The sequence below is a fragment of the Amblyomma maculatum genome, chromosome 5, assembly GCF_055883805.1.
Source record: "Amblyomma maculatum isolate TAMU_Amacu chromosome 5, ASM5588380v1, whole genome shotgun sequence".
NCBI lineage: Eukaryota > Metazoa > Arthropoda > Arachnida > Ixodida > Ixodidae > Amblyomma > Amblyomma maculatum.
In genome coordinates this window covers 115,930,684-115,946,726 of record NC_139348.1, presented here as the reverse complement: position 1 = coordinate 115,946,726, position 16,043 = coordinate 115,930,684, and the positions used below count along the sequence as shown (strand labels likewise).

Here is a 16,043-nt window from a genome sequence, read left to right as displayed (position 1 = left end):
ATAATATTCTGGTACGTTCCTTGGACTGCTAGAAGAGATCAAATCAGTCGATATTGTCCACCATAAACCCTGACTGCTCATTGGAGGGTCAAAGTCTGAAGTTAAAGCTCAGCTACTTTGGTCATCTGATGAGAAGAGAGGAGTCGCTGGAGAAAGATTTGATGTTGGGAAAGGTTGAAGGTCACCGGAGAAGGGGTAGGCAGCGAACGCGATGGTTAGATGGCATCCTCGAGGCACTGCAGATGAAGTTATGTGATGTTAGGAAGATAGTGAGAGACCGGAAAGCGTGGCGTGATGTGGTTCATAGGGTCACGAAGAGTCGAACACGACGAACGACTGAACTGGAACTGGACGTTGCAGATAAAAAATATCTGCAACTAATTGTGGAATAAAAATTTCGGGACTGCGTATTACACAAGGCCTACATTAGAATCAGTGCATGATGTTTATTACAAGTAATGCAATGTTTATGTACATGAATGTAACCTAAAGCAATCACTTCACTATTGCTGAAGCAGTAATAAGACTTTGAAAGCCTCGCTGGTACTCACTATTCTTAAATGCGGTAACACATCATACAAACCTTTGGCAGCTTAAAGTCTGCATCCATGACCCATTTTATCAAGGACATGCATGACTTTAGCTTCTGGTTAGTGTTTGTAGTTTGAGAGAAAAATAGCAGAATAAGAAATGACAGGGTATAACTAGTTGGCATCCATTTAAGCGGTGCAACATTTGTGCCTGTTTGGTTGCGCTTTGATGGTTGCAATGACCTGTAGTAGTTACTCATTAGATAATCGTTTATTGTAGAATGGACCATTATGCGCTATTTCCTACTTGCAATTCAAAGAAAAAGTTACCCTCATGGTTTCTCTTCACGGTATAAGTAGAATGGTCAAATGTTAAAATATTTATTTATAAACTGTATCCACGAGGCTATTGGACGTTACAGAACGTGGTGGATAAAAGCAGAGATATACAGATAGCGAAAAGGTCCATCACTTTAATAAAAGCTCCGAGTTTTCGGACGCTGGTTGAGGCTAACTGTGCTTTCCGAAGGGGGTGGCCGTTGAGGCATACAAGCAGTTGAGGCTTTCACACTTTTTAAGTGTATAAGGTACAGAAGAGTGAAATAATGTTTGAGTTCCATTCTGAGATGCCGCTAAGTGTCAGTGCGATCCATACAGAGGCTGTGCAATAAGTGCCTAGCCTGGTGGGGGAGGTGGAGTAATTTGTAAAGAATACAAGCCACGGGCTCTGCGTCGAGTCGACAGAAATAGTGTATAGGAATAGGTTTCATGACATTTATGCTCAAGGCTCTGGTGAAGTGATGTATGCAAGTAGTAGTAGAAATATTTTGAAATCATTTCTGCGGGTATGTTTTGTTCATTCTTCCTTGGCCACAAAACGTGATTGGGCCGTATTAGATAACGTTTCTTAACAAAAAAATGAAATCTTAGTAAGCTCATTATTGCACAAGTTAATTATTTGTTTAGTGCTGAGCTAATTTTTGGCCGCCAAAGCAACAATGATTGCTATACTCAGCGAGTTAGAGTTGTAAGAGATTATGATTGTAATTTGATGCAGAAATAGTCGAGAATATAACAGCAGTAATACAGTGAACAAGCAGAATATGTTTACGTACTTCGTAGAATTCCAAAAACATAGCAAAGAATCCACATTAATCTGATTAAAAACAGATGTCTAAAAATACATGGACGATAACGGGTTCATCAATTCGTCCGGCATTCTTCTGTATTCAGCAAGAGTCATGAGCAAAAAGTCACCCTTTAAGTATTCGTTCGTACGTGAAGCACCAAATAGGCTAACTTTGTATCATCCGGGATACCTTTTACCAAAAACTAGTCTTTTATAACATGAAAAATAAACATACAGATTTCGCCATCTTTGGCCGATTACGAAACGAACCGCGTAAGCCGGCATCGACTTTTGCCTGTGGATATCAAATGGTATAGTGCCGCGTCCCCCGATTTAAAACAGGGCGAACATGTTGCACTTCGCGATGTAAACGACACGAGTTTGAATCGAGGGTGAGCAAGCATATGCATAAACACTTTATCGCAATCATTGCCAATTTTCCTGTCAGGAAAACGCTAGCGTACCAGACATTTGCAAGAGAACAAATTTACTGTAAACATATTAAGTGCGTCTTTAATGTGTGGCATGTAGTAGTATCTGTGCTTCTCGCTTTTCACCTCTATCGAGATGCACTTGCCGCTGCCGGCTTCTAAACCACGACATTACGAACTATTTACCAGTCGAATGTCGGAGTCGCCGAATGGAAGGATCAGTCAGACTGCCGAACATAAGAATACAAAGTATTTGCCAACACAGGGCTTGTGGAGCCACGTATATTATGAGTAAAGTACGTAAAAATAACTGTGGAGATTTTATTGAATACATGGCAACCACTTCTGTTGTCAGCATTATTCTGGAACAGTGCAGAACCTAGGGGTTGCTCGGAAAATATGGTGTGATGCCGTTAACCACATTGAAGACCACGGGATGTCGCCGTTACCCACTGACGGAGCCTGGAAGTGAAAGAAGGTGGACGGGAGACATCAGACGCTACGGAAACATGAGCTCCTAGATGCGCATGTCTTTTGTGTTAAGTTTTCTGAACACTGAAATGGCCACATGCATGAAAAAATTGCCTCGCTGTGAACATGAGGTCGGAATTGGAGAGAATAACGCTTGTCTGTTCATATGTTCGAAAATAAGTGACACTCTTGAGGACAAGCACTTTACATGCCGGCAATAAAACGAGTGAATTTGGCCAAAGAAAAAAATTTTCAGTCTCAACAAAGGTTCGCCCTGCCGACAGCACCGCATGCGTGGGACGTGATCCAGCAGATATTGTAAGTTAGGAATCACTCCTCCTGGCTATAGGCAAAAATTGCGATAAACTCACACATGAAACCTCCCAGCGAGGTGGAGATGGTGGTGCTGAACGAGCCGAAAGTTGTCTTAAGCGACGCGTCTCCTTGTACGGCCTGATTAATGGCCTTGACCAGCTGGCAGACGATGCCACGAAGAACAGCGAGGAACTGATCCATGGGAAGCTGGCCCAGGATGCACTGTGAGTGAAGAAATGCAAGACAAGATAGTTTAGGGTCTTCCCTATAGGTCCCCAGATTGTTTCGGCAGTTAAGAATCATTCAAAGCATAATTAATGCGGCGCACGTAGCATTGGAATTCAGACGCAGAGAACATGCTCCACTGCGATTTTTTTAGTTTCAGATATTTTACTTCTTGGCATCTCATATCGGTTGTCTGCATTACACCCGCAGCAATGTGAAAAAGTTTTGGGCTTAAACGCCAGCGTTTAAATCTTCATGTTCATGGGCACTTCCTCTTCATTTGCCAGTGTTAATTAGTAATGTTTAATCAGTTTATTAATTTGGGAAAAATTTCGTCCTTGTCGGGATGCTTATGTTAGGGCATAACGATGACAAAGATCAAATGAGTCATTGCAAAAGCGTGAAAAAAAAAAAGATATGCAGATATTGCTTTCTTAACCACTGCTGTTGCGATAGATTAAGCATATTCAGGAAAGGCAAATGAAAAATAAAAAAAGTCGGTTTCAAAAGTATGGCTGGGTTGTATAAAAACTATGCAGTGTACTCACAGCAATGGTCTGCACCGTGGACTGAACCATGTTGGTCTGAAAGATGGAAGAGAATGTGAGAAATACGCACGTCAGCATAAGTTGATGTGCGGACAATCAGGTCGTGCGAAGAAATTTATGCCTCACAACGAGCCCCATTTTTAGCCTGCCATCTCTACAATGTTGAGAATATCTTTGAGCGCAGCCTGGTCCCAGACGTTGGGAAGGCGGCGATGCTGCAATGCACATTTAATTGTTCACATATGCGTCGTGCGCTGAAGATATTGCCAGTTACGAACCAACCTTCCGAAAACACCGCCAGGGTAGCGTAAGCTCGCTCGCTTAAAACAATGTTGACTTTTATCTTGCGACGAAAAATGAAAAGAATGCAAAAGCCAAGGCGCGTGAACAAAAACATTTGCGACAAATGTTTACCCCCATGAGGTAAAATACTCGGTAGTACTGCTCTAAAACAGCACCGGGATAAGGCTGATAAGTTATTGTTTACGAGGTGTGCTGGGGCGCACCGATATCTCAGCGCTATCAATATCGCTATTGTTCTGTGCAACTTGTTTAAGATGCTTCTAAGACGAGCATCTGAACTTTTGTTTTTGTGTATTTGAGCAGTCTGTACGATAGTATTGCGAAAAGAGGATAAACTGCTGTCCTGAACATCTTTTCCTCGCAGTTATCACAAAAGCGTGTGATCGCACTCGGTTTTCTTACGAAAATGTGGCTTCATTTTAAGCAACATTCGTAATTTTATAAATAGAGATAGGGCAGCATGAGAGCTCTCTTCGCGAACGTTAGGAAAAGTTCACAGGAAGCTTACGGTGGTAGGTGTTCCAGCCTGGCACATCGTAGTTGTGTCTCCAGCGCACTGCAAATTGCACCAAACAAGCACATAAACATTACGAACGAGGGAAAGCTGCAGAAGCGAACTTTACTACGAAAAAGAGGCTCACTGTTTGTCCCAGCCAACTGTATTTTTATCGAGAAAAGCTATATTGACAAGACCGAGATGAAGTCGAGGAAATCTTAGGCAGATTTTGACCATGGCATTGTTTCCTACAGAAAGCAGCCCTGTTTGGCAGGCTTGACGTAGCCCCAATGATGGCAATATTTATGAGAAAGAGAATCCATAGAAGGGATACCTATATACACCGAAATCTTAAAGATGTTCGCACATTCCAGAAGAAGGGCATTTACCGAGCTGAGATTTCTCACGGCTGGCAGCCCGATGTTGATTGAGCCAGCGCAGGAGTCGTTTTTGATGAGGAAGTCGAGGCAGCCACTTGAATTGCAGAGCTTGTAGTTTCCCAGCTGTCCAAGGTTGATGCCGGCTGCAATATTTAGTTCAGTATGTTACGAAAAGAAGCAAAATTTGAGAATGTTAGCTTGCTAATATTTGTGCCTAGTGGACACGCCGAAGCCGGCAATCTCTACAGATATTACAAAAACATTTTGTTTACGTGCTTCGGCGGCAGCAACAGGAACAATAAAAATAAGGCCATCCATAATAATAATAATCAAAAAGCAATGGTTAAGTGAACTGAAGAACGTTCAGAGGGTCTTCAACATTATTCATGTATTCAGAAACCCAGCATTTTATTGAACATTTGCGTGCACTATTACTTTTTTGTGTGCTTAGTGGCATCGCCTTGTTAACTGTCTTTCGATCTCGTCGTGGGGGTGGTTGCTTCTGCTCTACGGGGCTTTCAATGGTAGGTCCCCGCCGTTTGTGGCGGAACTAGCCTACCACTGGTGGTTGTACCACTTGTAGGCAGTCATTGCACCCGCCACCACTTCGATGGCGAACGATGGCCGTTGCTACGTGCGTCTCTCTCTCTCTCTCTCTTTCTTTATTCTCTATTTTCTCCTGTCAGCACGAAGCGGGGTGGAAGGGTAGCTGACGGAAGCCTCGATGACGACGTTAGATCGTCTAACTGAATGCGTCTCAGCTCTTCTCTGACCATGGATCGAACAAGCTCCCTTAAGGCGTCACCAGAACCTTCGAAGCCGGAAGCATAGACGGCCGGTGACATGGCGGACACGTCAAAGTTATAGTACTGTGCCCTGTGTTGAAGTGTTTGTTCTATCATGGTGGCCTCCGCTAGAAAAAATATTGTGCCGGGTGGACTGCGTACGAGCCCAGCAACTAGTTCTTGTTTCGCCCCGCGCATTAGCAGGCACACTTTCGTCTCCTCAGACATATTTGGATTAGCACGCCTAAAAAGGCGGATCATGTCCCTGTAATACATTCCAACTCTTTCGTTCGGGACTTGGCAGCGAGATCGCAGTGCCGACTCCGCACGCTCCCTTCGGTCGTTGGCATTGTAGGTCGCCAACAGCTTGCGACGAAAGAGGTCCCATGATTGATGTATCGTCGTTTCATGGTTGACGAACCACGTCCGCGCCAGATCTTCGAGAGCAAAGTACACATTGTGCAGCTATCGTTGTAGTTGGCGATCCGTGCGAATTGGTGTAGCCAGTCTTCAGCGCCCTCATAAAGCTCACCATGGAAGGACGGTGGTGTTCAAACTTGGAGACGACGAACTGGGGTGAATTCTCTCCGTTAACCACAATGTTCGTGTTCGATCTATGCATGGTGGTCACAGGCGTCCAGGACAAAGGCCTGAACTCTGGGAACTGACCTCGGAGGCGGCGGCTGGTACTGAGGTGGACCAGTGTCAAATCCGTGCTGACTCTCGGTTGCCCTTGAGGGGTGGAACTCAGCAAAGGGGGAATCGTACCCCGCACCTCCATCAGAAAATGTAACGAGTAGAAGGCGGCAACCCCTGAACGGATCAGTCTCACACACTCAGTTTCGTCCTCCTTTTCCTTGGTTCCGAGAGGCACGCGGCAATAGGAATGCACAAATAGTACATGAATTGATGCATGAATAAAGCGCATAAGTAAATATTATCTTTGAAAATGGCAGTATATATTCTTTCTTGTGTGCTATTTATTTGCTATGTCAGTGAGGAACAGGTAAGCATGAATTCAATGTATTATAATACTGCAGTGTTAAAAGTAAATATAAATGTGCTTCAAGCTCACTTGGAATGCCACGGTTAGCGATGATTAACAGCAGGGGCTCCAGGGCGCTGACGATTCCTTGAGGCGAGCCGTTTTGGTAGAGTCCCTGAATTACACACTGGAAGTAGAACGTGATGACAACGTGATTTCTCCGTCCCCGCTCACCCAACCGTTAACTCAAACTGACTGATACCGCTCGCACCAAATGGGACCAGGTTCACCTCGTCACTCACGCCTACCTACAATGTGGTTACGCAGACCACGACTGAGTTTTCTACTCTCTCTCTTTTGCACGGTCTCGAACATATGTCCACCATGGCTGCTATCCTTCCGTACCGCCCCGATGATTCCGAGGCCACTCTACGTTTTGCAGCACGCTAGAGTGCTGAGACAATGGCGGCAATATGCGCGCTCGTTCTTCACGCAAAACCAGGCTCACCAAAAGCACAGTCGGGAGCCTTCGGACCCAACGCCTTCATATCCCGCCGGTGCACTCGTTTGGCTGTGTGTGCCGTACTCGACTCCCGGCCTCACAACGAAAATCATTTCGCGTCGCCACTGACCTTACCGCATTCGCGAAACATTATATCCCGTGAACTACAGTGGAGCCCGTGGACCCACCTCTGGCCCATTGCGGTGGTAACTCTACACGTCGACCGTCCAAGACCATATTATAATTCGCCCACCACCCTTTCTTCACCGTGAGTCGCGAGGATGGCTCCTTGTTCGGCGGGGAGGTACCAGTATGATAGATCCGAAAGACAGCACATCACGCAAGACAAAGAAGAGAAAGACGAAGTGGAGTGTGAAACCTGGTTGACGCTGGACAGCTGGTCAAAACTACGGTCTTCAGGTGCACCCACCACTCTGAACGCAGAATGAGCTGCTTACAGCTTCTTTGTTTAAAAAAAAAAATTAAAAAAAGAACCGTGGCGTTAGGCGTTACAGCACCTGCATGCTAAAACAATGTTTGCAGATTTTGAAAACGGCACTAGCTGGGCCCACAACCACAGGGCTTGAGTTGAGTAAGCAAAACACTTCTGCGTGATTTCCCCTTTCAATGTCAACGTAATGGTCACCGGTTGATATAACAAGAACAATAAAAAAAGAACGTTTACCGTTACATGCCGTCGAAAAACACTGCAGCTCCTGTTGTGTTTTGTACTCATTAGCATCTGTTGGAGGGTTATTTACGTGTACTTTAGCCTGGAGAATTAATGATTCACCGATTATTACTTGATGCGTGGTTACCGGAAGCAGCGCTTCTTGAAAGGCTGCTGGCCAGGGTTTGGCCATTTTGCATAAACTAGCGTGCAAAATGCACAAATACTGCGGCGATGATAGCTTCTACAAATAAAACAGCGCCTCTAGCGTAACTGAGACCAGATTGAAGCATGAGAGTGGTTTATTTCTGGCGTACGACAGAAGTATGTCGAAACATATACACGCCACCAGTCGAGACAGGCCTGAGAGCTTATTGAGGTTGAACCTGGTTTTAATGAAGCGCACAATACATTTCCCCAGCATCGGGTGGTGAAGGGATTAACCAATTGAGGTTCCTTACCAACCATGCCGATGGATGGCGTCGTGAAAACTACGCTATAAGTTTTGACCGGCACACGCATGCTATCATATCACAGGGTGCTGAAGGCTTGCTCATAAAGCGCGGATTCGTGTTAGGACGGAGTGTAGACTCCTCCGCGCCACTCACTTGCTTCGCCTACCATGGGACTAAAGATCCTTATAGACGAATACGCTGTTTTAGATCCAACAGAGCTTGCACGTGACAAGAATCGGTCCACGAAAGATTGTTTAGGCTCGCCTCTACACTCTCCTTCGGTTACCCCTCCCGTTCGGCGCTCTGTTTTCCCTCCATTCTGGTTCCAAATTCACCAGCAGCGCGCAGATAACGGGAGCTAAAAACATTTCATGCTTAATCATAGATTCACCTGCCTTCTTTAAGCAGTTTAATGTACAAACTCGACTTACAGCGTTCATTTTCAAAATCAGGGAAATGTAATGACTGTTAATTGACGTCAACGTATTTCAAACAGACATGTTCTGTAACGTGGTGGTATAGTGAATGCAGCATGAGTAAATTGTAGCGACTGAAACAGCACTAGCGGCCATAAGCGAGAAGTTTGAGCTGTATTGAACGCATCCATGGTCAGAAGCTTACGTTAGTGATTTTGATGATTCCTTGGGTAGTAGCGCTTGTCTGCAATGAAAAACAAGAACAACAGATTAAGGAGAGACATCAGCACTTAATACACGTAATTTGTGCTCTATTCAATGCATGCGGTAACTGATGGCTCTTGAAATGAGAAGCATATGTAAATTAAATTCTAAATTAATATGTAAATTAAATTTGTTGTAGGGATCTATCGAGGGTCCCGGTGCAGTCTTATGACTATGGGACCATCGTCTGTATTTTTATGCATTTTGTAAATATTTTCAATCTAATAAACTTTCACTTTCACTTGTTAAATAGAACGGCCATGGCCCCTGTTGTGGTGACCGAACATATCCCAAGAAGTGAATCAAATATCACGGTTTTCCTGTGGAGGCAACAGCGAAATCTCACTGGCAGCTTGGCGTTCGGCCAGTAGTTTCAAGAACTAGTCTAACTATTTCAATTTGGGGAGCCTCAAGCTGCGATGCACTGGCGCCAAATATGATAGGCCATGGTATGCTCACTATACCTCATGCTCACTGAATTCATTTTGTTTAGCGCTAGAAGCTTTTAGAAGTATAGGCGAGGCGCCACATGCATTTGCGAGCGTCGTGAATACACGAATAGGCCTGTCCAGAAAAATTCTTTAAGTCAGGAATAAAAGAATAAGCGACACTCAAGGAACGTCATTTCAACAACGGTGACGCCGGGTACACGAAAACGCAGTCAGTTATAAAAACATGAAATAATGGCAACAAGAGACCACAAGGGCGCGTAAAGGGAGCTTGTTGAAGAGTGAGAATATAATGCTAAAAACGACTTACACTTGAGTTGCCGCAGAAGTTTGTAGAGCTGCCGACGCACTGAAGTAGTATTGAAGAAAAAAAAGTTTGAGCATATATAGGCATTGTGTAACGCGAACGCTAGAAAAAACAGAAGTAAATAAAGGTTGCATTTTTGTACTGCCCATAGAGTCACTTTTCTCTCTTTCACACTGTTTTCTGGCGGAAGTGCGCCCCGTCGGGCTGAGAGTGTCGTCCCCAGACTAAACTGTCGTTTGCGACAAGGTCTTATGTATTTGGTGTCCCTGTTTCTTCCCTAGTGTCTTATTTTAAGCTTCGCCTTTCAACGTATACTCCATGCTACCGTCTTGCATTAAGAATCTGACAATTTTTTAAAGCGAGATCATTAGTACGTCCTTCCGTCGCTTGATCGGCTTATGTTTCGTATGGCCTTGAAAGTGTCTAGCAACGCGTGACTTCCGCGCCGACCCGCTACTTCTTCGCACGTGTGGTACTCGAAGCCGCTCTCTTCTTCTTCTGCTGCTGCTCCACCTCTTCTTCTGCATCGCATACCCGCTTTTTCTTCACACACGTAGCAAATTTCATTCGTACCGGTACATATACTCACAAAAGTGCAACGTTGCCTGACTGAATGCCACACAGCCTTCCAGTCCCCTGCTATACACTTTCCTGTCACCGCGACCCATCTGGCTCGCCTCCTTGGACGGGCCCCTTCAAATTAGCCTAGACACTTTCGTATCGTCGACAATTGTAAGGGCAGTTTGCTCAAGGCTAGAGTCTCGCTATACAGCATTAGCAAAGGCTATAAGTATCCGCCGTTACCTCTTGGAGGGTTTGTTCTGAACTATGTTGAACAGTTAATAACTACGCGCAACCTTCCACCTCAAAATGCCCGCAACACTTTCGTGTCGTCTAGATTTGGCTGTGCTAGAGGTTCGCAGTCCTCTATGGAGGAGTTGCGCGCGCTTTTGTTTTGTGTATACTTAGCCATGTCAAACCTTTCCTTATGTTTTTGCAGTTCTTGGAATGAAGAAATGATCATACGTTAACAATATCTTCAAGGCCGCTGAGAATATTTAGCACGTTATTGAATGTGCACAGCAAGAAAAAAGCGTAGCTGAGGGACTCACTGTTCCGATGTTTAGTATATTGCTGATCGTGATGTTGGTGCAGGAGGCTGAAACGATATATATAAAAAATAATTAGTTTGCGCGTTCTGAAACGTTAAGCGAGTTTAACCGCAGAGAAAATTTCAACTTGCATTATCAGGCGATTTCAAAGGTATTTCTCATTTTTATGAACGATGCCATGCGCACCGATAAAATTTAGCCTAAAATTTTCCTCTTGCTTTGTATCTGATATGTTTACCCTTATCAAATTCCGTAGTTGTGAAAGAACATTTTTTGGAAGGACACGGGTTAACTATACCAAATCAAATGAAACGCGATCATCATGCCAGTTCGCAAGTAATAAAATTAGGCTGGGCTAGATTAACTAACTGTGGTCCAATTTTACTTGACAGCAGTTGCGAATTGCCCCAAAACGAGTGAAAAAGTAGTTGTGTGACTGGTGGATGAAATAAATGTGAGTTTAACCGCTGCCTCATGAAAAGCGGTGGGCTCGACGGTATCGGCTGAAGGGTCTGCTTTGAGGAGAGTTTTCAGCTGCGTTTCTGAAGTAAATTCGGCTATAACAGGTGCATGCAAATATATTCGCAATGATAATTGGCAACACATGTGGTGCACTGTAGTTTACAGCACAAGTTGGTTATGGAAAAGAGGTTATAATGAAGTAAGGATGGCATTTGAGACCTTATATGTCCTATCGCCGTACGCGTTGGACATATTTGCTGTGATTCGGTTGTTAGTACTTGTTTTCACAAGCCATTGTTCAGCCTTCACAAGGTAATATTTGTCGAATTAAAGAGCAATATATGTCCATTGTCCTTAGTGAGATCTTTTCAATATGTAACCCAACTATCAGCAGTACAGAATAATTGACTAATTAATCTCAAATGTTATGTGGGAAAACCGGTACCTGAAGCGCTCTGGATACTGCCATATTAAAGAAGAAATAATTGGGTCTGTAATAATTGGGCTGACTATTTACAAAGGACAAGAAAGAAGCTGGTACTTTTGGGTTACAGGCATAGAGCAGAAAGTTTAGGTTAATCAGGGCAAATACGTCTGCAGTGTCTAGGCAAGGAAATATTCAAGAAATACATGTAAAGTTAATTTAATAAGTTTTGTTCACAGCTTCGCGTGTAGGTGAGGTATAAGATTACATAAATATTAATATTAATGAAATATGTATTGGGCTTAGAAAAACTGGGAGGTCAGAGAACGCGAGAAAAAGAAAAACGTCTTTTTCTCGCGACGTTGACCTCGTAACAACTTGCCGGAACTGTACTTTGAATCTACGTCGGTCGAGTAGCCTAAGTAAAGCACGATTTTCGTCTCTAAACATAACGATTTGATGCCGAAAAATGTGTATGTGTGAGGTATTAGAGGAGAACATTTGTCGAGAAATTAATTTGGAATGCATGAATTTAATTTAATCCCAACAAGTTTGCTATTCTGGAATGTAACGGTAATGTGTTCAACAAATGTTGAAGAAACGATCGGTGCTTTAGAGGAGAATGCTTAAATTAACTTGCAGTTGAATTTTTTTTTTTTTGTGTATCATAGCGGTCAGTCATGTTTTTCGGACTTTTCTTTTTGTAAATCTTCCGGAACGAAACGGAGTCAATAAATAGACTTTCCACTAGCTGCATTATACATGTATATAATGAAACGGCCTTGACCAAACGTTCTGCTATGTTATAATCTCTCTCTTTTCTAAGTACTTTACTTGAAATCATAATATCAGCTCTTAAGGAGTTATTTTACTTCTTTGAATTAGGCCAATTTAATCAAAATTTAAGAACAAGACTTTTGTTCCTTATTCACGAAAGAATATTCCAGTATGTTTGATGTCAACCACTTACTGTTTGGGGTTGAAATTGGAGAAAAATAATTCTGCGGGAACCTTTGCATGATAAATGAACTCGGCCGGCAGGTACGCATACTGTATTAGACGCCTCAGAGACCTCCAAGGATATTTAATGCCTTAGAATATATTAATACATATGCACTTCTAACACGGTATAATTTCTTTTATCCAGTTGGAGACCATGTTAAGGAGACCGACATGTCACAAACGGAAGTGCCGCCGCGCAGTTCTTGTAAATCTCACTAACGACGGTGAGGCGTCGTTAACTCTTGCACTGTTCTCCTGCTCTATTCGCCGCGAGATCGACCTAGAGGTGGCGCCACCGTCACTCCGGTAGTTTGGATCGGCAGCCGGCGGCGCTCGCAGAAAGGCACGCTGCGTAGGTCTGCTTCCGAGTTTACGGCGGGTTTGTTGGCGATGAAAACGTGTCTTTTGCAGTATTTCTGCAATATTGCAGAAAAAAATTTCGCCAATGCAGCAGAAGAAAAGCGGATTTTAGGAAAACAAAGCACGCAACCACCAGTCTTCTAGATTTACTTTGCACGTTTCTTGCGCTGTACCGTGCTCACGCGCCTAACGCTTCAGTTCAGTTCAGTCGTTCAGTCGTGTCTGACTCTTCGTGACCCTATGGACCATGTCACGCCACACTTTCCGGTCTCTCACTATCTTCCTAACATCACATAACTTCATCTGCAGGCCTAATGCTTGGGCCTGCCTAATGACAGCTTTGTTTTTCTTATCGACTTTTAAACAGTTTGCACGTGTCTCATGCGAGTGAGACCGGCGAATTTAGTGTCAAGCCCACGCAGATACAAGGTTCGTGCTCTGACCTGCAGTAACTTAAATTGAATCGAGGCAGCCTGGTTCACTATATCGTACTTGACTCGAGGATTAAGCAGGTTAAATGTAGCACTGGCAGCGCACTGCATGACGAGTTGCTTTAGACTGAGTGAGTGCACATCAACTCTGGCCCAGACAACCACGAACAAGTATTCCCCAAAAACGAGGTCACGCCGACACTGTGCAGGAAACCTCGCCGCACAGGAAAGCCGATTGTTCACGTGTACAGCGCTGAGTGGATTGAATTTGCCGAGATGCTTTTTGCGGCCACTGTCATAGAATGTGACAGCGTATTAATGCATGCGCCACTAACTGTAAATGATTTCCTGAAACTGAGGAAAGTATAAGGGATTTCTGATGTGCGTGATGTTAATATATAACGGTAAATTAGTAGTGTAATTATTTTGTTTTGCAAGGCGAATACATTTCACCGCGTGAGAGAACTTTAACACACTTGACAGCATTTACAATGATCAGCGATTAATTTTCAGTAACGTTAAAGTGCAAGCTACGAGTTACTCGCTGCGAAGATATCGTTATAAACTGCGCATGGGCACTGTCATGTTCTGGGAAGCAATTGTACAGGCTGAAAATTTCTTTATCGCTAATTATTTAGCAGTGACAAATATTATATGCGAAGTAAAATATTAGGGTTGCTTCCAAAACAGATGCCGAATATAGAACTATTCCGAAAGAAATGCAGGTCATCTTATCATGCGACTATAAAAATGTATTTATTCCCGAACTAAACACTGATATTTAAGCCCGCATGAAGCTGTTTTACTCCCCTTGTCAGAAATGACGAGTTTTGTCAGAAGACAGCACTTGGACGAAAAGGGATTATAATGATTATAATAGGCTACCAGTAAAGTACATTGATCTAGGTGTATTATGTAATATTTAGGGTAACAATTAGGTGCAGGGAATATGTTTCACAAACATTCTAGCATTTCTCTAAAGCAAAATGTGCTCACTAAAACTTTTACGGATGCACAGAAGCCTTCAAGAATAAAAAAAAAAGGAAAATAAAACAAATGCATATTGGCCCGGGTTTAACGCATGAAATTTAAGCGGCATCGGCTATGACGGATGATTGTAGAGGCTGGTTTTGGTGTAGCTTTTTGTTTTTCATTATTAAGACCACGTTTACCACGTGGGATTGTTTATTGTGCAGTCAAATCCCACAGCAGGGGAACGCCTTTCGAAACGGTTGTGATTGAATCCCCCGTTCTCAAAATCAGCAGTCTAGCGCCCTTACCATTGAGACACCGCGACAGAGGTTTAAAAGCAAAAAAAAAAAAATGTACTCACACAGCTCTATCGTGCATACAGACGGCATAGGAGGCATAGAGTGGTCTGTTGAAACTGCATTCTGCTATATGAAGCAGTCTGCGGTGGCATATGTTTTAGTAGTTGCGGTATTCCAAACAGAAACGGGAATATGCGATTTCTGAGCGTTTACATTACCTTTTATTGACGGCAACGACCTGTTATGCTTTGACAAGGCGGTAACGACAGTACCACTTCGTTTGAGACATTGCATGTAAAAGGATCTCAAGCGCCGAAGACCGCGATGGATGATGTCCTTATCCAAGTATGACATTCTCGATACAGACAAGTATATATATTTTTAATGAAGCGTGGGGTTATAGACTGTTCATATTTATTTAAGAGGCATATAGGTAAGCAAAAGCTCACAGGAACTGCGAAACAAACAAAAACACTCCTGTACACGCCGCATGCGCGCGCGTAAATCACTGCGGGCTGGCACGCGACGCGAAAACGCATCCACACTGAGTAGGGTTCGCCGCTGAGCCGCAAGGTGGCGACTCTGCTCGATCTCGAGGCGAATTGAAATCCAGGGTCGAATCGCATATATGTACAAGGCTTCACTACCTCGCCGTTGGGTATCTTTAGTTGAGTAACAGAAGCATTCTACGATTTCGGAAACCACATTATTGCTTTGTGGATAACAGGCTGCGTTCTTGTTTGAAATAGGTAGTGGGCGTTTAAGCTTTCAAAACACACTAATTTTCATTACTTAGGCTTCGGGCGTATTTGAATGAAAAAATAAAACTTATTTATAAATGGTGTGCAGAATCTTAAATATATAAAGTTTGTGGTGAGAATGAAAGGTAGTTTAAGCTTGGATGTGTGCTTACTGGTTGTTGAGGCTGACGCCGAAGTCATGGCCACGGCGACCAGAAGAGCAACGAGGGCGGAGGCAGGGGCCATGGTTGAATTGCTTGTTCCGCAGGCGGGAGGGATAGAGACCAGGTAGCAGTCCACAATATCTGTGCCCAGCAAATCTGATGTCTTTTATACATATAGTCAGGTCCCAATTACACGTGGAGGTGCACAAAGCGACGTCACTGAAATTGTTGAAGTCAATGTCTTTCTACAGTGCTTCAAGGGCAGGGTGCGTCGCGCGATGGGTCGCACACGTGTTCCACGTGGAGGTGCACAAAGAGATGTCATTGAAATAGTTTTAGTCGATGTCTTTATACAGTGGTTCAAGGGCAGGGTGTGTCGCGCGATGAGTCACACACGTGTTCCTAGCCTCCCTACC

The 16,043-nt window shown here is 43.7% G+C and overlaps 1 protein-coding gene across 1 annotated transcript; it reads right to left on the bottom strand.

Annotated features, from left to right (window-relative positions):
• Positions 1-2,409: 2,409 nt before the first annotated feature.
• On the bottom strand, positions 2,410-15,709 carry LOC146189285 (uncharacterized). The gene is made up of 10 exons (XM_084605227.1): positions 15,637-15,709; positions 10,774-10,820; positions 9,665-9,703; positions 8,847-8,885; positions 6,689-6,785; positions 4,838-4,971; positions 4,461-4,508; positions 3,650-3,685; positions 2,933-3,098; positions 2,410-2,552 (listed from the first exon to the last, which is right to left on the bottom strand). The coding sequence occupies exons 1-10, from the start codon at positions 15,707-15,709 to the stop codon at positions 2,536-2,538; spliced, it is 696 nt and encodes a 231-aa protein (XP_084461353.1). The 3' UTR covers positions 2,410-2,535.
• Between the last annotated feature and the right edge of the window lie 334 nt (positions 15,710-16,043).

What these genes read in the sequence shown, in the direction of transcription:
- LOC146189285 (XM_084605227.1), bottom strand. Translation starts at nt 15,709, where the DNA reads ATGGCCCCTGCCTCCGCCCTCGTTGCTCTTCTGGTCGCCGTGGCCATG. An exon ending in GAATCATCAAAATCACTAAC is followed by an intron (nt 6,786 to 8,846) that starts GTAAGCTTCTGA and finishes TTCTACTTCCAG; the next exon opens with TGTGTAATTCAGGGACTCTA. An exon ending in CGCTAACCGTGGCATTCCAA is followed by an intron (nt 4,972 to 6,688) that starts GTGAGCTTGAAG and finishes TAAATATTGCAG; the next exon opens with CCGGCATCAACCTTGGACAG.